This window comes from Tupaia chinensis, unplaced genomic scaffold (assembly GCF_000334495.1).
Source record: "Tupaia chinensis unplaced genomic scaffold, TupChi_1.0 Scaffold000418_1, whole genome shotgun sequence".
Taxonomy (NCBI): Eukaryota; Metazoa; Chordata; class Mammalia; order Scandentia; family Tupaiidae; genus Tupaia; species Tupaia belangeri.
In genome coordinates this window covers 198269-222179 of record NW_006159923.1, presented here as the reverse complement: position 1 = coordinate 222179, position 23911 = coordinate 198269, and the positions used below count along the sequence as shown (strand labels likewise).

The following is a 23911-nucleotide window of genomic DNA, read 5'->3' as shown; positions in this document are numbered from 1 at the left end:
TGCGCTTGCCAGACAGACAGAGAGAGATAGAGACAGAAAGCGAGAAATCACCCCCAGAGGAGATGGTCACACCACAATCCCATCTCCTCCATTCTCCTCTCGTGATCTTGGGCACGCACACGCGCCTGGCGTGAGTTTTAAGTCACCGGGTCCAGGATGCGAACCACGGTTGACTACATGGGAGTCCAGCGACATAGTCATTATGCTAACTGCTGGTTCCCTCAATCTTGTTTTTGAGGGTCATATAACTACTGTAATTTTTAAATGTGAGATGAAACATCTCCTTTTGGTTTTCATGCTTGTTGGGACTTTCAAGTCCCTCTACAAGAAAATTTCAGTTAAAAATGTCAGGATTCTGGCTACAGGACTACTGAAACCCTACTCAAGGTAGCATTACCAAAGTATGCCAGTTCCAGCTTCCTGGAACTGGTGGGAAAAGCCACATAATCTAGCATGTCATTTAGGCCATCATTACAGAGAAGAGAAGGCACACAGACACCAGGCCACAGGAGGGGGTGAAATTAAGAGTAATAACTGACTTCCACATTTTAAAAAAGAAATTTTACCAAGGAACTAACCTGACATCATATTGGCGCTGCTGACAGGCGTACTAGCCCCTGCCATGTTAGAAGAACCCATTCGAGCTTGATCTTTCACAACAGTGTCTAAAGAGAAGAAAGAAAAAAGGTTAGGCTCTCTTTTATTTGAAGGATTAAACTCACAGTCTATGGGCCTTAAAGTAGCTAATTCCATTCCTTACTTATACCCCAGATTATTTCCCAAAGAACGTAAGGCGGCCAACTGCATTCATCGTGAATCACACAAGTAGTACTAACAAAAATATCTGTCAACATGTGGTAAAGGCCAACTCTTATATCAAGTGATAGGAATATGAATTATCCATAGGAAAACTAATTTAACTGGAAGATGGTCTGCTTGGAGTGTAAAGGAAATAATATGGTCTAACATGGTCAAAGTAGTAATGTATTACCAGAGTGAATTAGTTTTAGTAGTTCATAACTTAGCTGGTCAGAGTATGGTGCCAAGTACGCCAAAGCCACAGGCTAGTGCTATGACCACAGACCTCACTCTCCCCAATCTGTCTGCCTGCTTCAGGTACAGAAGACTGGGCAACAGCATAAGTGATTCACTTCAAAACCATCCCACCAATTCTCAAGGAACTATCCATATTTTTTCCTCTTTTTTTTTCTTTTGGAGAGGTTTTTACTATAAGATGCATGCGTCGCCAGAAAGACAGAGAGAGACAGAGAGACAGAAAGCGAGAAATTACCCCCCTGGGGGATGGCCACACCACAGTCCCTTCTCCTCCATTCTCCTCTCAGGATCTTGGGCACACACGCACACGCGCCTGGTGTGAGTTTAAGCCACCGGGTCTGGGACTTGAACCGCGATTGACTACATGCACTCACCAGAGAGACAAAGAGAGACAGAAAGCAAGAAATAACTTCCTGGGGGCTGACTACGCTGCAATCCCTTCTCCTCCATTCTCCTCTCGGGATCTTGGGCATGCTCGCACATGTACCCAGCATGAGTTTAAGCCACCGGGTCCAGTACTCAAACTGTGGTCGACTACATGGGAATCCAGCGACATAGCCATTACGCTAACTGCTGATCTCTTACATATTCTTTCCTTAAAAAAAAAAAAATTATGGGACCAGCAGGTGATGTGGAGATTAAGGCAGCAGGACCCTACATGACCAACTCCAAGTTTCAATCTTGGACCCAGCAGTTTGAAAATCATGCCAGGTGGGACCAGCAGATGGCATAATGGTTACATTGCTGGACTCCATTGTAGTCAATGGTGGTTCAAGTACTAGACCTGGTGGCTTAAAACTCACACTGGGTATGTGTGTGTACGTGCTCAAAATCCCAAGAGGAGAATGGAGAAGGCACTGCAATGTGGGCGCCCCCCCCCCCACCACCAGGGGTGATTTCTTACATTCTGTCTCTGTCTGTCTCTCTGGAGAGCAAGCACACATGCCCAGAATACCAAGTGGAGAGGGGGTTGCTGTGTGACCATTTCCCCTTGGGAGTGATTTCTTACTTTTCCTCTCTCTCTGCCTCTGTCTGGTGAGGACATGTACCCTATAGCAAAAATTTTGAACAAACAAACAAACAAACAAACAAAAACAACATTTTTTTTTTTGCCAGAAGGTGTGTTTGCTTGCTAGAGACAGAGGAAGAAAAAGTGAGAATGAGACAGCACCCTCCATGGGGAATGATCACGTTGCAATCTCTTCTTCATTTCTTCTTTCAGGATCTGGGCATGCACATACATGTGCCCAGCTTCTGGCAAGTTTGTCGTGACACCAGGTCCTGAATATGAACCAATTAGTCCACCATATGAGATTTGGTCACTTTCACCACCAGATCACCAGCTGGCCCACAATCCAATGCTGATACTAATGTCACATTGAGGAAAGGGTGGGTCTAAATAGCATTTTCACAGAGGACAGCAATTAGCCATACTCACCAACCTAAATTAAGGTGTTCATGTGATAGTAAGATTTGAAGCATCACTGGATCTCTCTAATGATTACTACAGACAGACCAGATACAGGGCTGTTTGTTCTAATTCAATCATTCTAGACTAACCATTGAGAAATATAGTAAGAAAGATGTTTATTCAGGAGTGCTCACATACACTGTTAGAGAAGAATCCACCCAACAATTATGCAAGTTAGTTGTCATTACTATCTCCACTGAAGAAACTGAGGCTTAGTGGGCTAATAGAAGCTGGAATTGTAAATCTGTTCTGTAGGACTCAGGGCTCAGAGCTTTTTTTCAGAATACATTCTCTCCCACTTCTATAGTCTGCTGGGCAGGGGTGAAAGGGCCTGCACAGGCTCTGTGGACTGAACAGTTAGACTCACAAAAATAGGGGTGCTCCATCGCCTCTCTCGCAGTGAGTCGTGACTGGTGATCATATCGCAGCAGCTTGTCCAGGAAATCCAAGGCCTCAGGGCTGACAAGGTGCTGGTTTTCACTGTGCACAAAGCGTTCCCATCGCTTACGGGAGTGTCTGCAAGGCCAAAAGGGAGAGTGAGAAATGGGCCACAGGGGCAGAGGAGCCCAGCATATCATTTGTACATTTTCCTTACTGGCCAGGAGCCCAGCCAATAGCAAAGAGGGATCAACACTCAGGAGAGTAGTCTTGTACCACCCTGCCACTGGGGGGATGAAGACGCTAATTGGAGAGACTGGAAATAGCGACATTGCAGAAAAGAAAAATCTAGGTCCTCTCAATTAAAAAAATAATAATTCAGGCTAATTTGCAGGATACAAAAACTCCTGTGCAGCAAAGAGGGCCAGGTGGCTGGGCTAACCAAGCCTCTCCCCCATTCCCACACATGTTTCTGGCAATTCTGCGAGCAAAAGCTTTGCATCAGAAAAGCTCACCCCCTCCTTTAAGGGGGTATAGTGTATTAATATTGTGTCTAGTCACTACTGTCAGTCAGTTACTTACATAGTATTCTTGAATATGTTTTTCCTTTTTAAATTTCTCTTGGAGAGAATTTTGTCATTCAAAGAGGTAAGCTAAATTAAGAGAGATTTTTATATTTGATTCAACTTGTAACTCTTCTATTAGAACCTATATTTCATTAATTTCACAGGCATCTTCTGTCTTTAACCTCCATGCTCAGACTCCTGTAAATGAATCTAGGTCAACACCCTTTAACCCAATGGTTTTATCACAAGCCTATTCAATGCAGCTGGTGCAGCACTACACCACTGACATCTTAGCACTGGCACCACAGAGGTCACTATTGTGAGGATCCAAGGTGATAGTTCATACCCAAATTGCTTAGGTCACAAATGCACGAATTTTGTTTTATAACTCACCTGCCCAAGATATCATTGAAACGTGGATCTAATTCAATGTTGTATTTGTCAATATAGTCATATAAATCTTCTGTCCCCAGAACCTTGGCTATCCTCACCAACTAGTATTGAAGAGAGACAAAAATCCACAAACATGATTAAATCAATAAACCGATCATGACTGAATTAACAGAAAGGGGTACAATGCCTACAGGTATGAATGTTACCTCGTAACAGTTTATAGTTCAAATTTCTGCAAAGGAAGGAGTGGAATTCCATATAAAGTTTTCTAATCTATATAATGCTCAAGTGTTAGAAAAAGCAAACCACTTTATAACCTGGTTCCTTCCCCCCTTGAAATGTCTCTGTAGTGATGTTTCACTTTTCTTCCCTCAAAACCCAGTAAAGATGTCACTTCTTTTGGGAAGCTCCTCTTGTACACTTAAGACTATTCACTGCTACTGTCTTTGGTGTCTTGACATACTTCTAGTCTGACAGTTATGACTGTAATTTATTTCCTTGTGTATATCATTCTTTTACAAGAAAGATTATGAACTATTTAAGAGAAAAAAAAATTTATTTTTTGGTACTCCCCAGTCCTGAAGGTCCTGATAAAGAGTTGCTATCTTTGAATTCAAATGGTTTTGATTCCTTTATTATGGCCATTGTGGGGACAGCAGGTGACGTGGTGGTTAAGGTGTAGGACTCCCACATAGCTGGCTGTGGTTTGAGTCCAGACCTAGGGGCTTGCTTTCTTACCACCTGAGGGACCAGCAGATGGCATAATGGTTACATTGCTGAACTCCCACATAGCCAACTATGGTTCAAGTCCCGAACCTAGTGACTTAAAACTCATGCCGGGTGTGCGTGCATGTGCATGCCAAAAATCCCAAGAGGAGACTGGAGGAAAAGCGATCGCAGTGTGGCCATCCCCCCTGTCAGGTGATTTCTTACTTTCTATCTGTCTCTGTCTCTCTGGCAAGCATACACACCCAATGGCAAAAATGTCTCTTAAAAATATACAAAACACCATCTGTATGTCTATGGCCATACATCATCAACTCGATCCACATAAACAGTCAAGAAATAATATAAAAAGTATAAACCAAGGGAACCAGCAGTTAGCGTAATGGCTATGTTGCTGGACTCCCACGTAGTCGACCGCGGTTCGCGTCCTGGACCTGGTGGCTTAAAACTCACGCCAGGCGCGTGTGCAGGCGTGCCCAAGATCCCGAGAGGAGAATGGATTGCGGCATGACCATCCCCCCTGGGGGGTGATTTCTCGCTTTCTGTCTCTATGTCTCTGTCTGGCGAGCGCACGCGCCCTATAGCGAAAATCTCTCCAAAAAAAAAAAAAAAAAAAAAGTATAAACCAACATATTAGGAAAAAAACACTCTTAATGCTAATGAAAGCTCATGTCAGGAGATTTGAAGATAAAGTCCTATTTTTTAACCTGGATTGGAGTTATATAGTTCAGTTCAACAGTATCCTTCGAACTGTACATGTTTTATAAAATATTTTATAGGTATATTTCACAATAAAACAAACTAAGCAAACTAGAAGACCCAGGTTTGGGGAGGTCAAAAGGTCGATTTCAAAGGCTAAACTGGAAGCTCCCCAAACACCAATCTGAAGATCAATGTCAGATTGACTGAACAGTGGACTGAAAATTATTCCCTGCCATTAGATTTTGACTACTAGGTCTTAGGTTGGAAACTGGGCACCTTTATTTGAACAAGACCTACAGGAGTTTCTACTAAGTAGGCACATATGGCCATCACTGCGTTCAACCAATAAGTTCCTTTATAGGAAAAACATGTATCACCTGATCATAATTGTCATGTCCATGGAAAAATGGCTCCTTCCGGAAGATCATACTTGCTAGCATACAACCCAAACTCCACATATCCAAACTATAATCATACATCTGCATTAAAGAAAACACATCGTTATCACACATAAATCCTGAGGTTTGTCATTTTAAAATAAAACTGCTTTTTATTATATTTATACATATACACATATAAATAAATATTAGGTCATTGGGAAAGTCATGATGTACTTTTCTGTGTTTTTTCTATGTAAAAATATATCATGACTTCCCCAACAACCCAATAAAATCACTCCATTGATTCAAAGCGAAAACATTAATAACATCTTTATGTATCTCCTTTTGGTTATTTCTTCTATGCATTCTCTTGCTCATTTGAAAAACAATCTATACATACTATTTTGTATGACTTTTTCAAAAGGAAAATTTCCAAATTATTTGTCTATGGAAGCCTTTTAATGTATTATCATTAATGTTTTGTTACATGACTATTAAAATATTTTTAATTTTTAATTTCTCCTATAAGAAGACAATGTTTAAAGCCTGGATCCAGAGGCTAAAAACCATGCCAGGTTTGTGTGCATCCAAAATCTGAAGAGGAGAATGGAGGGGAAGGGATTGCAGTGTGGCTATCCCCACAAGGGGAGTTCTTTCTCAACCCCAGTCCTCCCACCACCACCCTGGCAAGTGCATGCACCCTATAGCAAAAACAAACAAAAAAAGGATTGGGTTGTCGGAAAAGTCCTGATACGTTTTTGCATAGAAAAACAAGTCATGGGGACCAGCAGATGTAATGGTTAAGTCACTGGACTCTCATGTATTCGACCACTGTTTGAGTCCCGGACCCAGGGACTTACAACTCACACTGGGCACATGAACATATGTACCTAAGATCGCAAGAAGAGAACAGAGAATGGGTTGTGGCATGGTCATTCCCCCAGGGGGTGATTTCTCTCTTTCTGTCTGTCTCTCCAGCAAGCACACAAGCCCTAAAGCAAAAAAAAAAAAATCTTTGAAAAAAAAAAAAAAAAAAAAAAAAAAAAAAAAAAAACCAAACAAACAAAAAAAACACAAAAAAACACAAAAAACAAAAAAACCCACATGACTTGTCTGACAACCCAGTTTTTTAAAATTTGCCAGGTGCATGTGTGCTCAACAGAGAGAGAGGGAGACGAAGAAGGCACCCTCTCAATGGGGTGTGGTCACAGCACCGTTTTCCTCCATTTCTCTGCAATCAGGATTTTGGACACATACATACTTGGCCTGTTTTTCAAGCTTTCAGGGCTGAAATCTGAACCATATGCTTGCCAGGTGGGATCCAGCTCCCTTAACCACAAGGTCATGGGCTCAGCCAGTAAAGAAGATTTTTTTGCAGGGCTGACCCTACCATGCAGTGGTTAAGTGCAGTGTATAGTCAGATCTCTCACTGACATCAGCAACTTGGTTCCCAGCCCTGGCAGCTTGATACCTGGAGCCAGGTGCCATGTATCCCAAATACTGATGAGATGAAGAAAAAGGATTAAGGTGTGACAATACCCCACTTTGGAATGCTCTCATTCTTTTCTTGGGAGAGCTCACGTACCCCTTGACAATAAAAACAAACGAAATTAACCAAAAACAAGGAAGACTATTTTATGCATAAAATGTTCTTTGAATTCAGGAGTAGAACCTTAAGATCCCAGAAAAGGGGGCCAGCAGTTGGTGTCACGGTTAAGTCACTGGACTCCCACATGGTGACAGTAGTTAAGAGTCTAAGACCCAATGACCTGAAACTCATGGCAGGTGCATGTGCATGTGAACCCAAGATTCCAGCAGAAGAATAGAGAAGGGATTGTGGCATGGTCATATCCCCTGGGGGTGATTTCTCAATTTTTCTCTCTCTGTCTCTCTGAAAAGAATACACACCCTAAGGCAAAAACCTTTACCAAGAACCCCCCCAGAAAGGAATTTCGAAGATGAAGGTTCTGAAATTTAAGGCATCTGACAATCCTCGAAAAAGGTATAAGAGGGTATTAAAAGAGGGGAACCAGCAGTTAGCATAATGGCTATGTCACTGGACTCCCATGTAGTTGACCACGGTTCACGTCCCGGACCCGGTGGCTTAAAACTCACGCTGGGCGAGTGTGTGCGTGTCCAAGATCCTGAGAGGAGAATGGAGGAGAAGGGATTGTGGCGTGACCATCCCCCCGGGGGGTGATTTCTCGCTTTCTGTCTCAATGTCTGTCTCTGTCTGTCTGGCGAGCGCACGTGCCCTGTAGCTAAAACCTCTCAAAAAAAAAAAAAAAAGGGTATTAAAAGGGTATGAGAGGTACTCCAAAGAATTTTATTTTAATTTTTTGATAGATGGTCTATGCCTTTACCAAAGAGAGACTGAGACAGAAAGAGAAGAAAGGCCTCCCATGGGGAGCAGTCATGCTTTGATCCCTTCTCTTTCATCCCAACCTTCTTTTAGAATTTTGGGCATGCATGCACACATGCCCAGTGTGTTCTCAAGCTTTTAGAACCACGCAAACTGTATGCTCAGCCAGGTGCTATCAGCCTGCATTAACCACCAGGTCACATAGTTGGTCCAAAGACTTTTATATTTATTTATTTAAAAAATAATTTAAAACTTAATTTTATTTATTCATTCATTTATTTTAATTTGACCAGAGAGAGAGAGAGAGAGACAGAGAAAGTGAGAAAGCAAGCCTCCAGGTTTAGGACCTGAATTGTCATCAGCCATGTGAGTGTGTCCAGCACCTTAACCACCACGCCACCTGCTGGTCCCCAAGTCCAAGGATTTTTAAAACACTTGGAAATTCCATTATTTTTAAGACAGATTTTGCTTTAGTGTACGTGTGCTCGCTGGAGACAGAAAGACAAAAAGTGAGAAATCACCCCCCAGGGAGATGTCCATGACACGATCCCTTCTCCTCGATTCTCCTCTTGGGATTCTGGGCATGCACACACATGTGCCTGGTGTGAGTTTTAAGCCACCAGGTTAGGGACCTGAACTGTGGTCAACTACATGGGAGTCCAGAGACATAACTACACCACCTGCTGGTCCCAACCCTGACACTGCTGGCAACTCCTGTCTTTTTACCATTTTTGTGTGGAGTTTTTTACATTTAGTATGTAATTAAGCAGTGACAGTCATGTCACTCACTGCTGAAGACCCTTCATTGACTATACTGCCACAAGAAAACATCTGAGACTATTAATCTTAAGAGTATGTTAAACCTAGTTTAAAATTACTAAACTAGTTCTAGAATTTCTGACTAGAAACAGTGTCTTGGGGGACAGCCAGTGTTGTGGTGGTAGGGCAGCTGGCTTCCATGTGGCCAACAGAGTGGTTTGGGCCTGGACCTGGAGGCACATACTGGGGCACATGTATGTATGTGCCCAGAATTCTGATGGAGGGAGAAAAAGAGAAGGAATTGTGGCATGACCAGTTCCTGTAAGGGGAGCTTTCTCAATTTTTCTGTTTCTGTCCAGAGTATATGTGCCCTCTGGCAAATTATTAAAACAAAAGAGGAAAAGTATCTTGAGTGTATTTTTTCTCATTAGGATCAAATGTATACCTATTCATATTTTACTAACATTTCTGCAATAAAAACATTAACTTAGGCTAAGTGAACTGAATGATTTACATTTCACATTTCATATAAAAAAGGCAAGCTTGGAACCAGCAATTGGTGCAATGACTATGTTGCTGGACTCCTATGTAGTCAACCGCAGTTTGAGTCCCTGACCCAGTGGCTTAAATTGACTCTGGGCTTGTGTGTGAGTGTGTCCAAGATCCTGAGAAGAGAATGGAGGAGAAGGGATTGCGGCATGGTCATCCTCCCTGGGGGTTGATTTCTCGCTTTCTCTCTCTTTCTGTCTGTCTCTGTCTTTCTGGTAAGCGTACAGCACGTAAAAAAAAAAACCTAAAAAAAAAAAAAAAAAAAAAAAAAAAAAGGCAAGCTGTGGTAGTCTAGCAGTAACACAATGCTCTGTGATGCTGAGGTCACATGGAAAGGTTCTGGGTTCACACCCTGAGGTCTCACATGTATGTGTACCTGTGACCTAAGCTGGTTGAGGCTAGGGGCAGGGTAGCCTGAAGGCTCTGTTGGAGGTATCTGTCTCTCTCGTCTCCCTCTCTCATGGAAGAAGAAGAAGAAGAAGAAGAAGAAGAAGAAGAAGAAGAAGAAGAAAGGATAGCTATATATAGAGTTATGGATGTGCTTAAACAGTCTATTCAACAGTACAAAGTGCCACTTTCCACAAATTATGTGCAAAATAAACATAGGACTGAAATTTTATGTGCCCTTCTCTTCTCACCTGATAGTCTACAAGTAGCTCAGGACCTTTGAAGTATCGGGAGGCAACTCGAACATTGTATTCTTGGCCCGGATGGTAAAACTCAGCCAAACCCCAGTCTATTAGCCGTAGCTGAAAGAAAAACAAGACAGAACAAAACAAATCACGAGCAATTTTATCTTCTTCTGAGTGATATCCATTTCTCTATTAAAATACTCTAAAATAAACACTAGTCATGTCACTCACTGTTGAAAACCCTTCACTGACTATTCAGCTTTTAGGATAGCAATCAAACTTCAAAAGTTTATTTACTTCTGACAAAGAAAGACAGAGGTGAGGGGAAAGAAGCCCAATAAGGCCTCCATGTGCCACTACTCAGCTGATCTGGATTATGGCTATACATGCACTTGGCATGCTCAGGGAGGCAGGTCCTAAAAAGAGAATCCAGGACTTTTCCAATGTGTATGTTTCATTATCACTGAACCACTATCTGGCATGAAAAACCAAGCGTCTTAGCTTGACAATATAGCTTTTCCCATAATCGAGTTCCTAAAAAGATACAATTTTGTGATTTTGCAAATGTTTTAACTGCTCATTTGACTACAATGTCCCTGCTATCCAACTTGTATTCCTACTGGTAAAATATTCATATCTTTTGGGATACTGAGGTTAGTTCCTCAATGAAGTCTTTTCTAATCATCCAAGTAGAACTTATCATTTCCTTCTGCCATCTGAACCTTAAATACATTTAAGAGAACCTATAACTCTTTATTACATGTTTGTTCATTACAGGGCACATGCACCCTTAGGGGGATTAAGCAGGCAAGAGAGAGGCAGAGAGAAAGTGAGAAAGCAGCCCCCTGGTGAGTGGCCATGTCACAATCCCATCTCCTCCATTCCCTTCTTTGGATATTGGGCACTCACACACTTGTGCCTGGCATGCTCCTCATGCCACCAGGTCTGGTGTTCGAACTGCACAGTTGGCCATGTGGGATACAGCTGGCTAAACCTTCATGTCACCTGCTGGCCCCCATGTTTGTTTTTTACCTTTCTTTTTCAATGTGGACTATAATCTCCTTAAGGTTATATTAACTGTTTACTCACCTTTGTAATTTTGAGAATTCCATATAATGCCCAGATTCAGAAGAAAAATGAGTAAATACTTGAATGAATAGGAAGGCCACTGTAGCACAGTGGTTAAAGGAACCAGAATCCACATGGTGACTGTGGCTCAAATTCTAGCCCTAGGTAGGTGGCTTGAAAAACACACTGGGTACATATACAAGAGTGTCCCAAATCCTGAGAGGAAGGAGAAATAGGGGAGGAAGAAGGACTGTGGTGTGACCACGCCTCACAGAGGGATATTTTCTCTCTCTCACTCTCTCTGGAGAGTGCATGCATCCTCTGGCAATTGAAAATAAAAATAATAAGAAGTATTCTTAGGAAGATGATAAGCTTTTTATTTTTGAGAGGTTTTTGCTATAGAGCGTGTGCGCTTGCCAGGAGGCGAGAAATCACCCCCTGGGGGGATGGCCACACTGCAATCCCTGCTTCTCCATTTTCCTCTCAGGATCTTGGGCACACATGCACATGTGCCTGGAGTGAGTTTAAGCCACCGGGTCCGGGACTCGAACCATGGTTGGCTACATTGAAGTCCCGTGCTGTAGCCATTCTGCCAACAGCTGGTCTCCAAGATGAATAGCCTTTAAAATGTTAATTTAATTCATGATTCATTGAGCAACTAGTCAGAAAGCGCCTAATAGGTTCTGGGGACACTGTGACAGAAGAGGTTTGAAAAAGGGCTGTTGGGACCAGCAGTTAGCGTAATGGCTATGTCGCTGGACTCCCATGTAGTCGACTGCGGTTCGAGTCCTGGACCTGGTGGCTTAAACTCATGCCGGGCGCATGTGCGTGCGTGCCCAAGATCCGAAGAGGAGAATGGAGAAGGGATTGCGGCGTGGCCATCCCCTCTGGGGGGTGATTTCTCGCTTTCTATCTCTCTGTCTTTCTGTCTGACTGGCGAGAGCACGCGCCCTATAGCAAAAAAACCTCTAAAAAAAAAAAAAAAAGAAGGGCTGTTTACCTTATCATATAAATCATATAAATAAATAAGACTTGTCAGTCTGTCACATTACCTTTCTGTGCTCATGATCAATCATGACATTATGGGGTTTCACATCTCTGTGCATAATTCCCATGCTGTGACAATAATCCAGGGCCTATGGGAATAGCAGATAATGGAAAGAGTTAACTTGCATAAGAGAGATATTTTACAGTTAAAGTCCCATACTTTCCCTTCCATTTACCTTTTCCTTGTAGCCTCAAACACCTCTGAAAGCCAGACTTAATTAAGATTCCATAGTCAGGCAAACTCAGGTCTCTGAGTATCAAGTTGCTATATTTTTTTCCAGACAGGTTCTTGCTATGTCCCAATCCTCCTGCCTCAGCGTTCTAGCTGTCAACCATTGTTTGCTACCTGGGTTGAACCGAAGTTCTGTTCCTGACATAGCTGTTTCAACATCCTTTCTGTTCAAAATGACCCCAAGTGCACACCAATCATATCACTTCCAATTTCTCTTATTCAAATCCTTGGTTATATCCACACACACAGGCCCCTTGAAAAAAAGAAAACTGGCCTGTACTACAAGTATCTTATTTGAAAAACAGTATAATTCTTTAGAAGCTAAAAGTATACAACAGAGGGCAAACCAATACTATACAGACCAATCTGGCCTACTGGCTGCTTTTGTGAATAATGTTTTATTGGAACCCAGGCAGGGCTATTAGTTTGTATCCTGTCTGTGGCTACTTTCATGCCACAAAAGCAGAATTTTATATAGTGTGACAAAGGAGGCCAGCAGGTGGCGTGGTGGTTAAGGGGCTGGACTTCTACATGGCCGTCTATGATTCAAGTCTAAGATCTGGCAGCTTGCTTTCTCACCCCACAACTCTGGTGAACTAAAACAACAAAAATAACAAATAAGATTAAATAATTCTTTTTTAAAAAAGCAGCGAGACAAAGACCCCACAGCCCACAAAGCCTAACTTATTTACGGTTCAGCCTTTTAAAAAAGTTTGCCAACTTTTGATGTAGGTCATCAAATCCAATTTAAACAGTTCCCAAACCTCAAACTAGAATGAACTGACTGGTATAACCTTAGGGGTTTGTTAATCCCAGTCTTTCAGTCACTGGCCAACTTCTTGTCCTTCCTGAAGGGCAATTTGGATTCTTAAGGTTCCCAGTCATAGGTAAGCATATCCCTAACTTTCTGAAGCTCTGCTTGCCATAAGACTGCATTAGCCAATGGGAAGCTCAATTATCTCTGCTCATACAACCTCTCCAGAGAACTTCTACAGCTCAAACAGGCAGCTTTATGTCAATTCTTATTTTGAAAGAAAGCTTAGCCAAATCTTAGCAATTCTCTTATCTTACTTTGACTATTAGAAGCAAGTTATCTGGTAATCCTGTTTTAGAAATCAAAGTCCACTCTAAATCATCATTCCTTAAGTATAGATTTACACATTTCTTAGGACAATGACCCTGGGAGGGTGGGGTTAAAGTTTACTATTTTACTAGTTGAATCTTAAGTGAAATAAAGCATAGCAGAATCCAGTAGCATGCACATCAGAAGTTGTTTTCCCAAGTTTTTACAACTGAATTTTATGTAGGGGCACAATGGCGGTTACAAATATTTGTTAGGGGTCAATTCATACTCTCATCCAAATACCTTTCTCAAACTATTCTAAATTACACTCTTACTAGACCCTATTCCATAACCTTACATTATTAGAAAAAAGTTCTGATACTATTAACTTATTAAACACTTAACATTCAGAGGCCCTGTCTTTCAACATATTGTACAATGTTAGTTAATTCGCTGGCTTTGCTACCATCAAATGACTATTTAATGAAAGGAAAACCAATTTAAAGACACACAGTTTCCGAAGCTGCCTTACCTTCAGAATCTCATACATATAAAATCGAATATCATAGTCTGTTAACGTCTGGTACAATTGCTGTTAAAGACAAATGTAACATTTGAGCCATGAAATAATACTGATAGAAAGGCAATTTCTCATTTCATTTGTCATAATTTAGGACAACACTTGGTTCATTTGCCAGTGTTCCAAGATTTGTATGTTACTTACTTATTACTTCTCTAATATATCATTACCTTTAATGATATATCTGGGTTGTCAAATCTATATGTAAACACGAACAATTACTTAAACTTATATTTCTGATGCTATAATCCACTACTTGGAAAAGTAGAAATACATACAAATACACACACACACAGACACAAAATATGCTCTGCTACACATTCACAATTTTTAGTGTGCTTTTCATTGACCTTTAGACCGTCTCAGAATACGCATTTCGGCAAATAGCCAGATTCCTTAGTAGGAAACTAACCCACCTTTGGCTTACATTTTTGGCACTGCAGATCACCAGTGGGTATGCAGGTGACATACTAAATCTGAGCTAATTTAATAGAACTATTCCTATCCCAATTTGAAAATAAATGCTATATACAATGCTGTGCATCCTTTCCAGTTTCCAAAGAGTTGCAGAATTTTTTTTACATGTACATATCTTGATATGGTTAGCGGTGCCCTCCTGAGTTTCTCGAAAGTATCCTGCTGATTCTCAAACAGTTCCTTTTTCTTTCTCCCTCCTCTCACCAAAATAATTCACTCATTTATTAATATGTAACATTCCTGATATTAAACTGATTTACAAAATGTACTCCAAGACAGTGCCTACACTTTTCTATTATGCTAGAATTAACTGTCTGAAATAAGTAGGCCACTGGATGGGCTAAAGTTCAGAGATATCTGTTGTAGAGTTTTCTTATAGCACAATTTGACAATATTCTACCCCATTATAAGAATCTATAGTCCAAAGTTTCTGAGGATTCCTAAGTAATAAGCAGTTCCTACTTTCACACAGGGACTTCACAAAGTTTATGGAGTGGGGCCATCAGATGGCTTGGTGATTGAGGTGCTGGACCCCCACATGGCCAAATGTCGTTCAAGTCCCAGACCCCAACGGCTTGAAACTCATGCTGGGTGCATGTGAGTCATGCCCAAAATCCTGAGAGAAGAATAGAGGAGGAGAGATTGCAGCGTGGCCATCCCCCATGGCGAGTGAGTGCATGGACCTTATGGCAAAAATCTCTCTTAAAAAAAAAAGAAAGTTCATGAAATAATGGAATTAAAGTACTCATTTATTTTGGTTATTTTTAAAGTTTGTTAAGTCCATGGATAGGTTTGATCATAATATAAATTTCCCATGAGGTATTTTTTTAATTAAAAAAAAACCTTATTTATTTATTCATTCTGTTTTGTTTGTTTTAATTTAACAAAAGAGAGAAAAATGTAAGAAAGCAAGCTACCAAGTCAGGGACTCAACAATCATGGTCAGTCATGTGAGAGTATCCAGCACCTCAACCATCATGTCACCTGCTAGTCCCCTCCTTGAGCTTTTTGAAGACTCCTCCTATACACATGGCATGTTCCTTGTTGAACAGTTTTTTTTTTTTGAGAGATTTTTACTATAGGGCGCGTGCGCTCGCCAGACAGACAGAGAGAGACATTAGAGACAGAAAGCGAGAAATCACCCCCAAGGGGGGATGGTCACGCCGCAATCCCTTCTCCTCCATTCTCCTCTCGGGATCTTGGGCACGCATGCACATGTGCCCGGCGTGAGTTTTAAGCCACCAGGTCCGGGACGCGAACTGCGGTCGACTACGTGGGAGTCCAGCGACATAGCCATTACGCTAACTGCTGGTTCCCTTGAACAGTTGTTTTAAAGTGAATTGCCATGAGGCCATATCCTGAGTGAACATGTGTTATCACCTTCATTCGGTAGGATGTCAGCAGAAACTGTCAAATGAGTGGTAAAGGTGGTGAGAAGTAAATACACTGATTATTAAAAAAAAAAAAAAAAAAAAAAAAAAAAGCACTAAACAAAGAGGGCAAAAATACCAATATGTGGAAAGCAGGTACTGCTTGTCCAAGAGATTCTCTATGCTAAAATTTAGCACTGCAAGGATGAAGAGCTCTTTTGAAAGGGTCAGTTATATATTATACCTTGAAATCTGTGTTGTTTACGTGTTCAAAAACCAAGGCGGGAGTTCGTGACTAGGGGAAAGAAAAAGAAAACACACATCAGCAAAAGCTCTGGCAATTTTAGTGGGCACAATGTCTGTAGATGCTGTATGGTGAATTTGGCAGTCCTTGCCTCAGTATTAAGAAACCCCCCTATTGCTACAAGCCCTCCCCATTCTGATCACCACCACACTTAAGTCACTTTTGGGGTGGATTTCAAACAGAAGACATGGAGCTGAAGTCTCACCAGGCTCTAGGCAGCCCGACAATGCGCCCATCGCCCATCGGCATCGGACCTGAGTTTGCAAAATGGATTAACACATTTCAGTTTCCAGTGCTATCAGTCTCTTAGCCTAGAATAAGAAGAAATAGTCTGTGGGTGGAGGTCCCTTTGAAAGACCCAAGCTAGTTAAATGGTATATCTGAACCAGCACTTTTAAAGCAGGACTTAATGGAGAGGGTAGGGGGAACAGAAAGGTCAGTTGTCCTCTGGGTCAAACACCACAGCCCTGGTGGGCCTTGCTAACGCCTATCATACTTACCACAGGGTCTTTTACAATATCTGCCAGTGTAATGATGTTGGGACCTCCTCTCAAATTTTCCAAAATCTTTATTTCACGCTTAATTTTCTTCTTTTTTACTGGCTGAAAAATCAGTGGAAAAATAATGAGTATTTCAAGAGGTAGTATAAAGCATAAGTGGCTTACTTATGAGTTCCCTGAAACTAGGCTATACATCAGATTTCTTTCTCAATTCCCTTCTCTTAGCTCTGTGCCATGCACTCTGCAAGTACTTCTAAGAATTGCACTTAAAAAAGATTTCTGGGCCAGATGGTGGTATGGTGGTGAAGGCAGCTGGATCCCACAGAGCCAACTGTGTAGTTCTAGTCCAGTACCTGATGGCATGAAAAACACACTGGGTGTACATGTGCACATACTCAAAATCCTGAGAGACTGACTGGAGAAGGGACTTCTGTGTGGCCATCCCTCATTGGAGATGATTTATTATCCCCCACGCCCTGTAAGTAAACATACTCTGTAACAGTAACAAAAAAGATTTCCATCCCCAAGACCATACCTCTACAGAATTAGCATTTATTTCAATCTTGCTCTTACATATTAACAGTTTAAAACCTTACAAATAACAATCTAAATGTCTAATAATCCTAAAATATATCTTAAAAAACTTTTTATCAATTATTATGAAACACAAATCTTTTCTATTTTAAGTCTAGAAATACCCTACAGTGATGAAGGAAATCAGGGTCAACAGCAAGGATTGCCAAACCATCTCTGTGCAGCATAACCTTGTACGTAAAGTATGACCCTTAGAACCAGACCACCTAAAAGCAAATCCTGTGGAGAGTGGCTAATTTAAGCAAATAAACAACATGAATCTTCCTTTAAACAGATACTGTTCTGTAGTTTCAGGTAGGGCTATTATATTTGCATGTAAATTGCTTTCATTGCCCTGCAAATGACAGCTCATGGAACCCTGTTTCTGCCTGTGTCTTAAGGTCACCATGTTTGCTCAGATTGGCCACTCGCCACAGAATCCTACTTTCATTACAGGCTAGCTAGGTACCTGGGGGCCAATTACATAATCTTTTTTTTTTTTTTAAGAGGTTTTTGCCTTAGGGGATATGTGCTCACCAGAGAGAGAGAGAGAGAGACAGAGACAGTGAGAGGCAAAGTGAGAAATCGCCCCAAGAGGGATGGCCACACTGCAATCCCTTTTCCTCCACTCTCCTCCTGGGATCCCAGTCATGCATGCACATGTGTTCGGCATGATTTTAAAGCCATTGGGTCTAGGACTTGAACTGCGGTCAGCCATGTGGGAGTCCAATGACATAGCTGCTACTCTATCTGCTGGCCCCCACAATCTAACAAGCCTTTCATCAAGAAATGAAGAACAAGAGTACCTATCACATAAGATTGCTGTAATAATCAAATGAGGTATTATAAAATAATTCAGAATATAGTTGCTACATAGCATAGAACACTTGTCTAGCCACCTTAACTCTTAACAGTATCATGAATGAAACCTTCTATTACAAAAAGACTACTCTGCGGTTTCTAGTTTTCTAGTATCTTTACATTCCTTTGTCTCACACATCCTTTCTACATCTGTTCTGGTATAGAAATTGTTTTAATTTTTCTGAGGAAGGCTATCATCCAAATTCACCTCCTTTACAAAACCTTACTTCTGAATAGTCGAAAACACTGCTGGTTAAAAAGAAATACATATAATACAAGCCACATTATGTGTACTCTTTTTAAAAGGTCTTTGTCACAGGGCATGTGCACTTGCTAAACAGAGAGAGGGAATGTGAATAATCCCCTCCCCCCCAGGGCATGGCCATGTCAGTCTCTCCTCCTCCATTCTTCTCTTCGAATTTTGGGCATGCATGCATGCACACATGCCTGGTGTGATTTCTAAGGCACCAGGTCCAGGTTCTCCACATGGAGGTCTGGTGCCTTAACCACCATACTAAACCACTGGCCCCAAATATGTATAATTTTAAAATTTCTTTCTTTCTTCCTTTATGAGAGAGAAATAGAGGGATCGTTGACAAGTCTAATCACTCCAGGATTCTCTTCCCAGTCTCGTACTTAACCAAAATCACAGATGCACCTGGGCATGTTTAGGTCAACCTGAGATCCAAATTCATCTCCCATATGGTTCCAGCACTGTGAAGCAGCATCATATCACCTATGCCACCCAATGTAGAAGTTTAAATACTCTATAACCACATTAAAAAAGAAAAGTTGAAATTAATACTTTTTAACAGACCCAAAATCTTATCACTTCAACAGACAGCTCAATATAAAAATTCTTAATGATCCATATCATACCTTCTCTTTGATACTAGCCCTTTGCAACTCGTGTATTTCTATCTTACATGTCTCAATGCAGTCCAGTCACATCTAGAACGTTTAGTAGCCACTCAGGTCTGCTGAACTAACTGCAGATCTTTTCTAGGGTACCTGACATCTTTTGACTGTTGACATGAAGACAATTCTTTTTTTCTTGAGAGAGATTGATTTTTGCTATAGGGCATGTGTGCTTGCCAAAAGAGACAAGAGACAGACAGAGACAGAAAGGGAGAGACCACTACCCCAGAGGGGATGGCAACACTGCAAACCCTTCTCCTCCATTTTCCTTTGGGGGTCTGGGGAATGCACGGACATGCGCCTGGCATGAGGTTTAAGCCGCTGGGTCCAGGACTTGAACTGCAGTTGACTATGTGGGAGGCCAGCGATGTAACCATTACACCATCTGCTGGTCCCCATCTTAAGAATCCCCATGATAGGGACCAGCATTTGGCACAATGGCTAGTTTGCTGGACTCCCATGTAGCCGACCGCAGTTCGAGTCCCGGACCCGGCGGCTTACTCACACCCGGGGTGTGTGTGTGTGTGTGTGTGCCCAAGATCCCAAGAGGAGCACGGAGGGGAAGGGACTGTGGTATGGCTATCCCCCCTAGGGGATGATTTCTCGCTTTCTGTCTCTTTGTCTGTCTGGCTAGCGCACACACCCTATAGCAAAAAAAAATAAATAATCACCTGCATTTTTTAAATATCCAGACTCAAAGAACCCACTTAGACTTACTAAATCAGAATCTCAGATTAATGACCCAGGTCTAGGGGACCTACTAAAATTTTACAAACTTAAAAAAAGGAATTATTTATTTTATTTATTATTATTTTTAAATTATATATTTAAATTTTATTTATTATTATTTTTAAAAATTTGACCAGAGAGAGAGAAAGCGAGAAAGCAACCCACCAGGTCTGGGACTCAAACTATGGTCAGCCATGTGGGATTCAGTGCCTCAACTACCACACTACCTGCTGGCTCCTATTACTATTGTTTTTATTTTGACCAGAGAGAGAGAGAAAGGAAAAGTGAGAAAGTAAACTGCCAGGTCTGGGAATCAAAATGTGGTTGACCATGTAGGAGTTCAGTGCCTTAACTATTAAGCCACCTAACAGCCCTAATTTTATAAGCTCTTAATCCTCTCTGTTTTTGTAATTGCCGGAGGGCATATGTACTAGCCAGAGAAAAGTCAGGGTTGAGGGTAGAGAGTAAACTCTACCACCCTCACATGGGACATAGCCAATTCTGCAATCCTTTTTCCTCCATTTCTCAAACATGTTGAGATTCTGGACACACATGCACATATTCCCGAAATGTTTTTCACGCTGCTGGGCCTGGGACTCAAACCATGCAGTTGGCCTTAAGGAATCTAGCCCTCTTAATCTATGGGCTGACTAAATACATCATTCAGTAGAAATCAAGTAGGTTCTGGAAACAGTCAGTCCTTAAAAGTTGGTCTTGGGGCCAGCCTGTGGTCAGGTGGTTAAAGTGGCTGGGTCTCACATGGTCAACTGCATGGTTTAAGTCCTGGACCCAGTGGCTTGAGAAATATGTCAGATGACTGTGCATACAAGCATTCCGCCAGAAGGGAGAGAGCATTGTGCTTTCTCTTTTCCCTCTCTCTTTGATGAGCACATATAAACCCAGCACAAACAAACAAAAAAGAATATATGGGCCCAATGCAAAGTAGACATCTAATAAAGGAAACTTAAAAAAAAATTTTTTTTAATCTGCCAGTGTGCACATGCGCTTGCCAAAGAAAAGATGGAGAAATCAATCCTCATCAAGGTATAGTCTTGCCATAATCCTTTTTCCATCATTTCTCTCCATCCTGTCAGGATTTTGGGCATGCACACACATGTGCCTGGCATGATTTTCAAGCCTCTAAGACCTCCTTGAACCATGCATCTGGCCATGTGGGATCTGGCTTTCTTAACCATCAGTCTAGGCTGGAAACGGTTTTATTAATACTAACTTCTACATAGTCTATATTCAATTCAATCCATGGCCTCTTACACTTGCTTCTGTTAGGACTGGTTTGTGAAACTAAGTGTTGAGAAGTTTTGTTTTGTTGCCATGGACATGTGCTTGCAGGAGAAAGGACTGTGAGGTAGGGGCTGGGGGAGGGAGTGAAAATAAGAAAGCACTCCCTAGGGGGGATGAGCAATCCCTTATCCTCCTCTCTCCTGGGCATTTTGGGCACACACACATATGTGGCCAGTGTTTTTCTCATGCTACCAGGTCTGAGACTCCAACTGTTCAATCAGCTATGTGGGATCCAGTCTCCTTAACCACCATGCCACCAGGCTGGCCTGAGAAATTTTCTGCTAGTGTATCTGGGAGATATTTCCACCCTCTAAAGACTAACTCAACATCTGTCTCCTTCCCTGTTTTATTTATTTATTTTTTTTCATTTTTTAAAACAAACTAAACCACTACTTACCTGCTGGCTTATGGCAAAAAGCTATTGGTTTACAAAAAAAATTTATCTGGGGGGGAACCAGCAGTTAGCATAATGGCTATGTCGCTGGATTCCCATGTAGTCGACCGCGGTTCACGCCCTGGACCTGGTGGCTTAAAACTCAGGCCGGGTGCGTGTGCGTGCGTGCCCAAGATCCCGAGAGGAGAATGGAGGAGAAGGGACTGTGGCGTGACCACCCCCACTGGGGGGTGATTTCTCGCTTTCTATCTCTATGTCTCTCTCTCTGTCTTTCTGGCGAGCGTACATGCCCTATAGCAAAATCTCTCTCTCAAAAAAAAAATTTACCTAGGGGGACCAGCAGTTAGCGTAATGGCTATGTTGCTGGACTCCCACGTAGTCGACAGCGGTTCACGTCCCGGACCCGGTGGCTTAAAACTCACGTTGGGCGCGTGTGCGTGCGTGCCCAAGATCCCGAGAGGAGAACGGAGGAGAAGGGACTGTGGTGTGGCTATTCCTCCTGGGAAGTGATTTCTCACTTTCTGTCTCCCTGTCTGTCTGGTGAACGCAAGCGCCCTATAGTGAAAACCTCTCCAAAAAAAATTTTTTTTTTATCTATAGAATCCTTTAAAATCTGTATGTAACTTTACAAAGGTTGGTTAGTGACATTTCAGGCAGGTGACTTAAACCCTAATTTAATGTGATCAACACAAATGTGGTCTTACTATATTAGGGAGAAGAGTGAAATTTTCAAATGTAGTTTATGAAGGAATTTCATCTATATCGGTATTATCTATCTGTACAAACACAACAAAATATATAGTACATGGGTCAGCAGTTAGTATGGAAGTTGGTCCCTGGATCCCATACAGCCGACTTTATGGTTCTCGGACTTGGTAGCTTGAGGATCACACCACGCACATGTGTGTGCACACCACGCACATGTGTGTGCATGCCCAAAATACCAAGAGGAGAAAGGAGAAGGAACTGTAATGAGTCTATCCTTCCTAGGTGGATGATTTCTCACTTTCCCTCACTCTGTCTCAGTCGGTCTCCAGTGAGTACATGTCCTATGGCAAATATCTTTAAAAAAATAAAAAGCCTTTCTTTATTCATGTATCATGTGTGTAGCATGTGTGTGTGTGTGTGTGTGTGTGAGAGAGAGAGAGAGAGAGAGAGAGAAATAAAGGGAGAAGGGGAGGGAGATAGAAGCATCTCCATTGGGTTTGGTCACACTCCTCCAATCTTCTAGCTCACAGGATCTGGAACACCTGGGCACAAGACCAGTATATTTTAGGTCAACCAGGGCAGAGATTCAGCAGAACATTACTGTTGTCCCATGGAGTAGGCCCAAGTCATAAAGTGAAAAAATTCCAGGGATTATTTTTTACGGACCTTCACCAATTTAATCTCTCATTACAAGTTCATTTCCTGTATATGGTCATATGAAATCACCCATATGAAATAGTTTTTATTTCATCCTTTGCTTCTCATCTAGGCACATTCCAGAGCATTGTTTCCCCTCCCACTCTCACCCACTCCTATCCAAACCCTCCACCCTGACAATGGCACAGGGAGCTTTTCCTAACTACCACCCTCTTCTGAACTAGGGAGCCACTATTTGTACCTTTCGCAGGGTGCTAAATAATATATCACCTCATTCTATAATATACCTTTCCATATGAATTATGTAGAATTTCAGTCTCCAAAGTATAAGGGCTCTTGAAAAAATTCACAGAAAATGTATATTATGAAAAAGTTAAGCATGGACTTCACAATTTTTTGTACTAAAATAAACTTATCCTTTAATTCCACATTTTCATGAACTTTTGGAGGTCCCCTTGTATGTTTCTATAACACAATTTTGTATCTGATCCTTCTAACAACCCTGAGAAAGGTAGCTGCAAAGCAAGATTCTCATTTTCACAGATGAAGAAATATTTTTCAGAGGTTAAAAGGACTACCATAGCTAGCTTTGCGCAGTGGCAGTATCGTAGCCAATGAGGTTTATCCGAGGCGCGATTATTGCTAATTGAAAACTTATTGCTAATTGAAAAGGACTACCATAGCTAATGGCTCAAATGTATGAATTCAAATCCAAAAGTATGGATTCAAATCCAGCTTAATTCTTGTTCTTCACGTGATAAGACAGATATGAATACTTAGAATTTGTTGGTTCTCAAATAGCATACAGCACCCTAGCAAATGTCATAGGGGCACTTTGAGACTTGAAATATTTAAGAGAAATACAATAATTAATACTTGGTATCTGTCAGGTACTGAGTGTACCGCCAGCTTAAAATACTCATAGTTTTAACATTAGATTGCTCTACTTTCCTTTTGAGGGTCTATTTTTGTGAAGCTTGATCTTCAGAGGTTGCTATGGTAAGAAGTAAGTACTGTGACAAAAATCAATGTGGAACAGGAAATGAGGGTGGTGGTATCCAACCTACATTTAAGAAGCTGTAGAGTGACTAACAGGTATATACATACACCAGTTATTAAGTAATTATGGCTATATAAGAATTAAAATTGTCTTG

The 23911-nt window shown here is 41.5% G+C and overlaps 1 protein-coding gene and 1 non-coding gene across 2 annotated transcripts in view; one reads left to right on the top strand and one right to left on the bottom strand.

Annotated features, from left to right (window-relative positions):
• CSNK2A1 (casein kinase 2 alpha 1) overlaps positions 1-23911 on the bottom strand; it is a 34819-nt gene that overhangs the window by 4648 nt on the left and 6260 nt on the right. Inside the window, exons 3-11 of the mRNA XM_006154689.3 lie at positions 16616-16717; positions 16056-16106; positions 13917-13976; positions 12095-12178; positions 9981-10091; positions 5670-5771; positions 3865-3965; positions 2895-3043; positions 579-665 (exon numbers count right to left, since the gene is read on the bottom strand). Of these exons, the coding sequence (XP_006154751.2) occupies positions 579-665; positions 2895-3043; positions 3865-3965; positions 5670-5771; positions 9981-10091; positions 12095-12178; positions 13917-13976; positions 16056-16106; positions 16616-16717 (847 nt within the window). The remainder of the gene's footprint in view (positions 1-578; positions 666-2894; positions 3044-3864; positions 3966-5669; positions 5772-9980; positions 10092-12094; positions 12179-13916; positions 13977-16055; positions 16107-16615; positions 16718-23911) is intronic.
• Positions 23343-23479, top strand: LOC114008946 (U4 spliceosomal RNA). Its single transcript, XR_003550428.1, has one exon. It is a non-coding gene; the product is annotated as a U4 spliceosomal RNA (small nuclear RNA).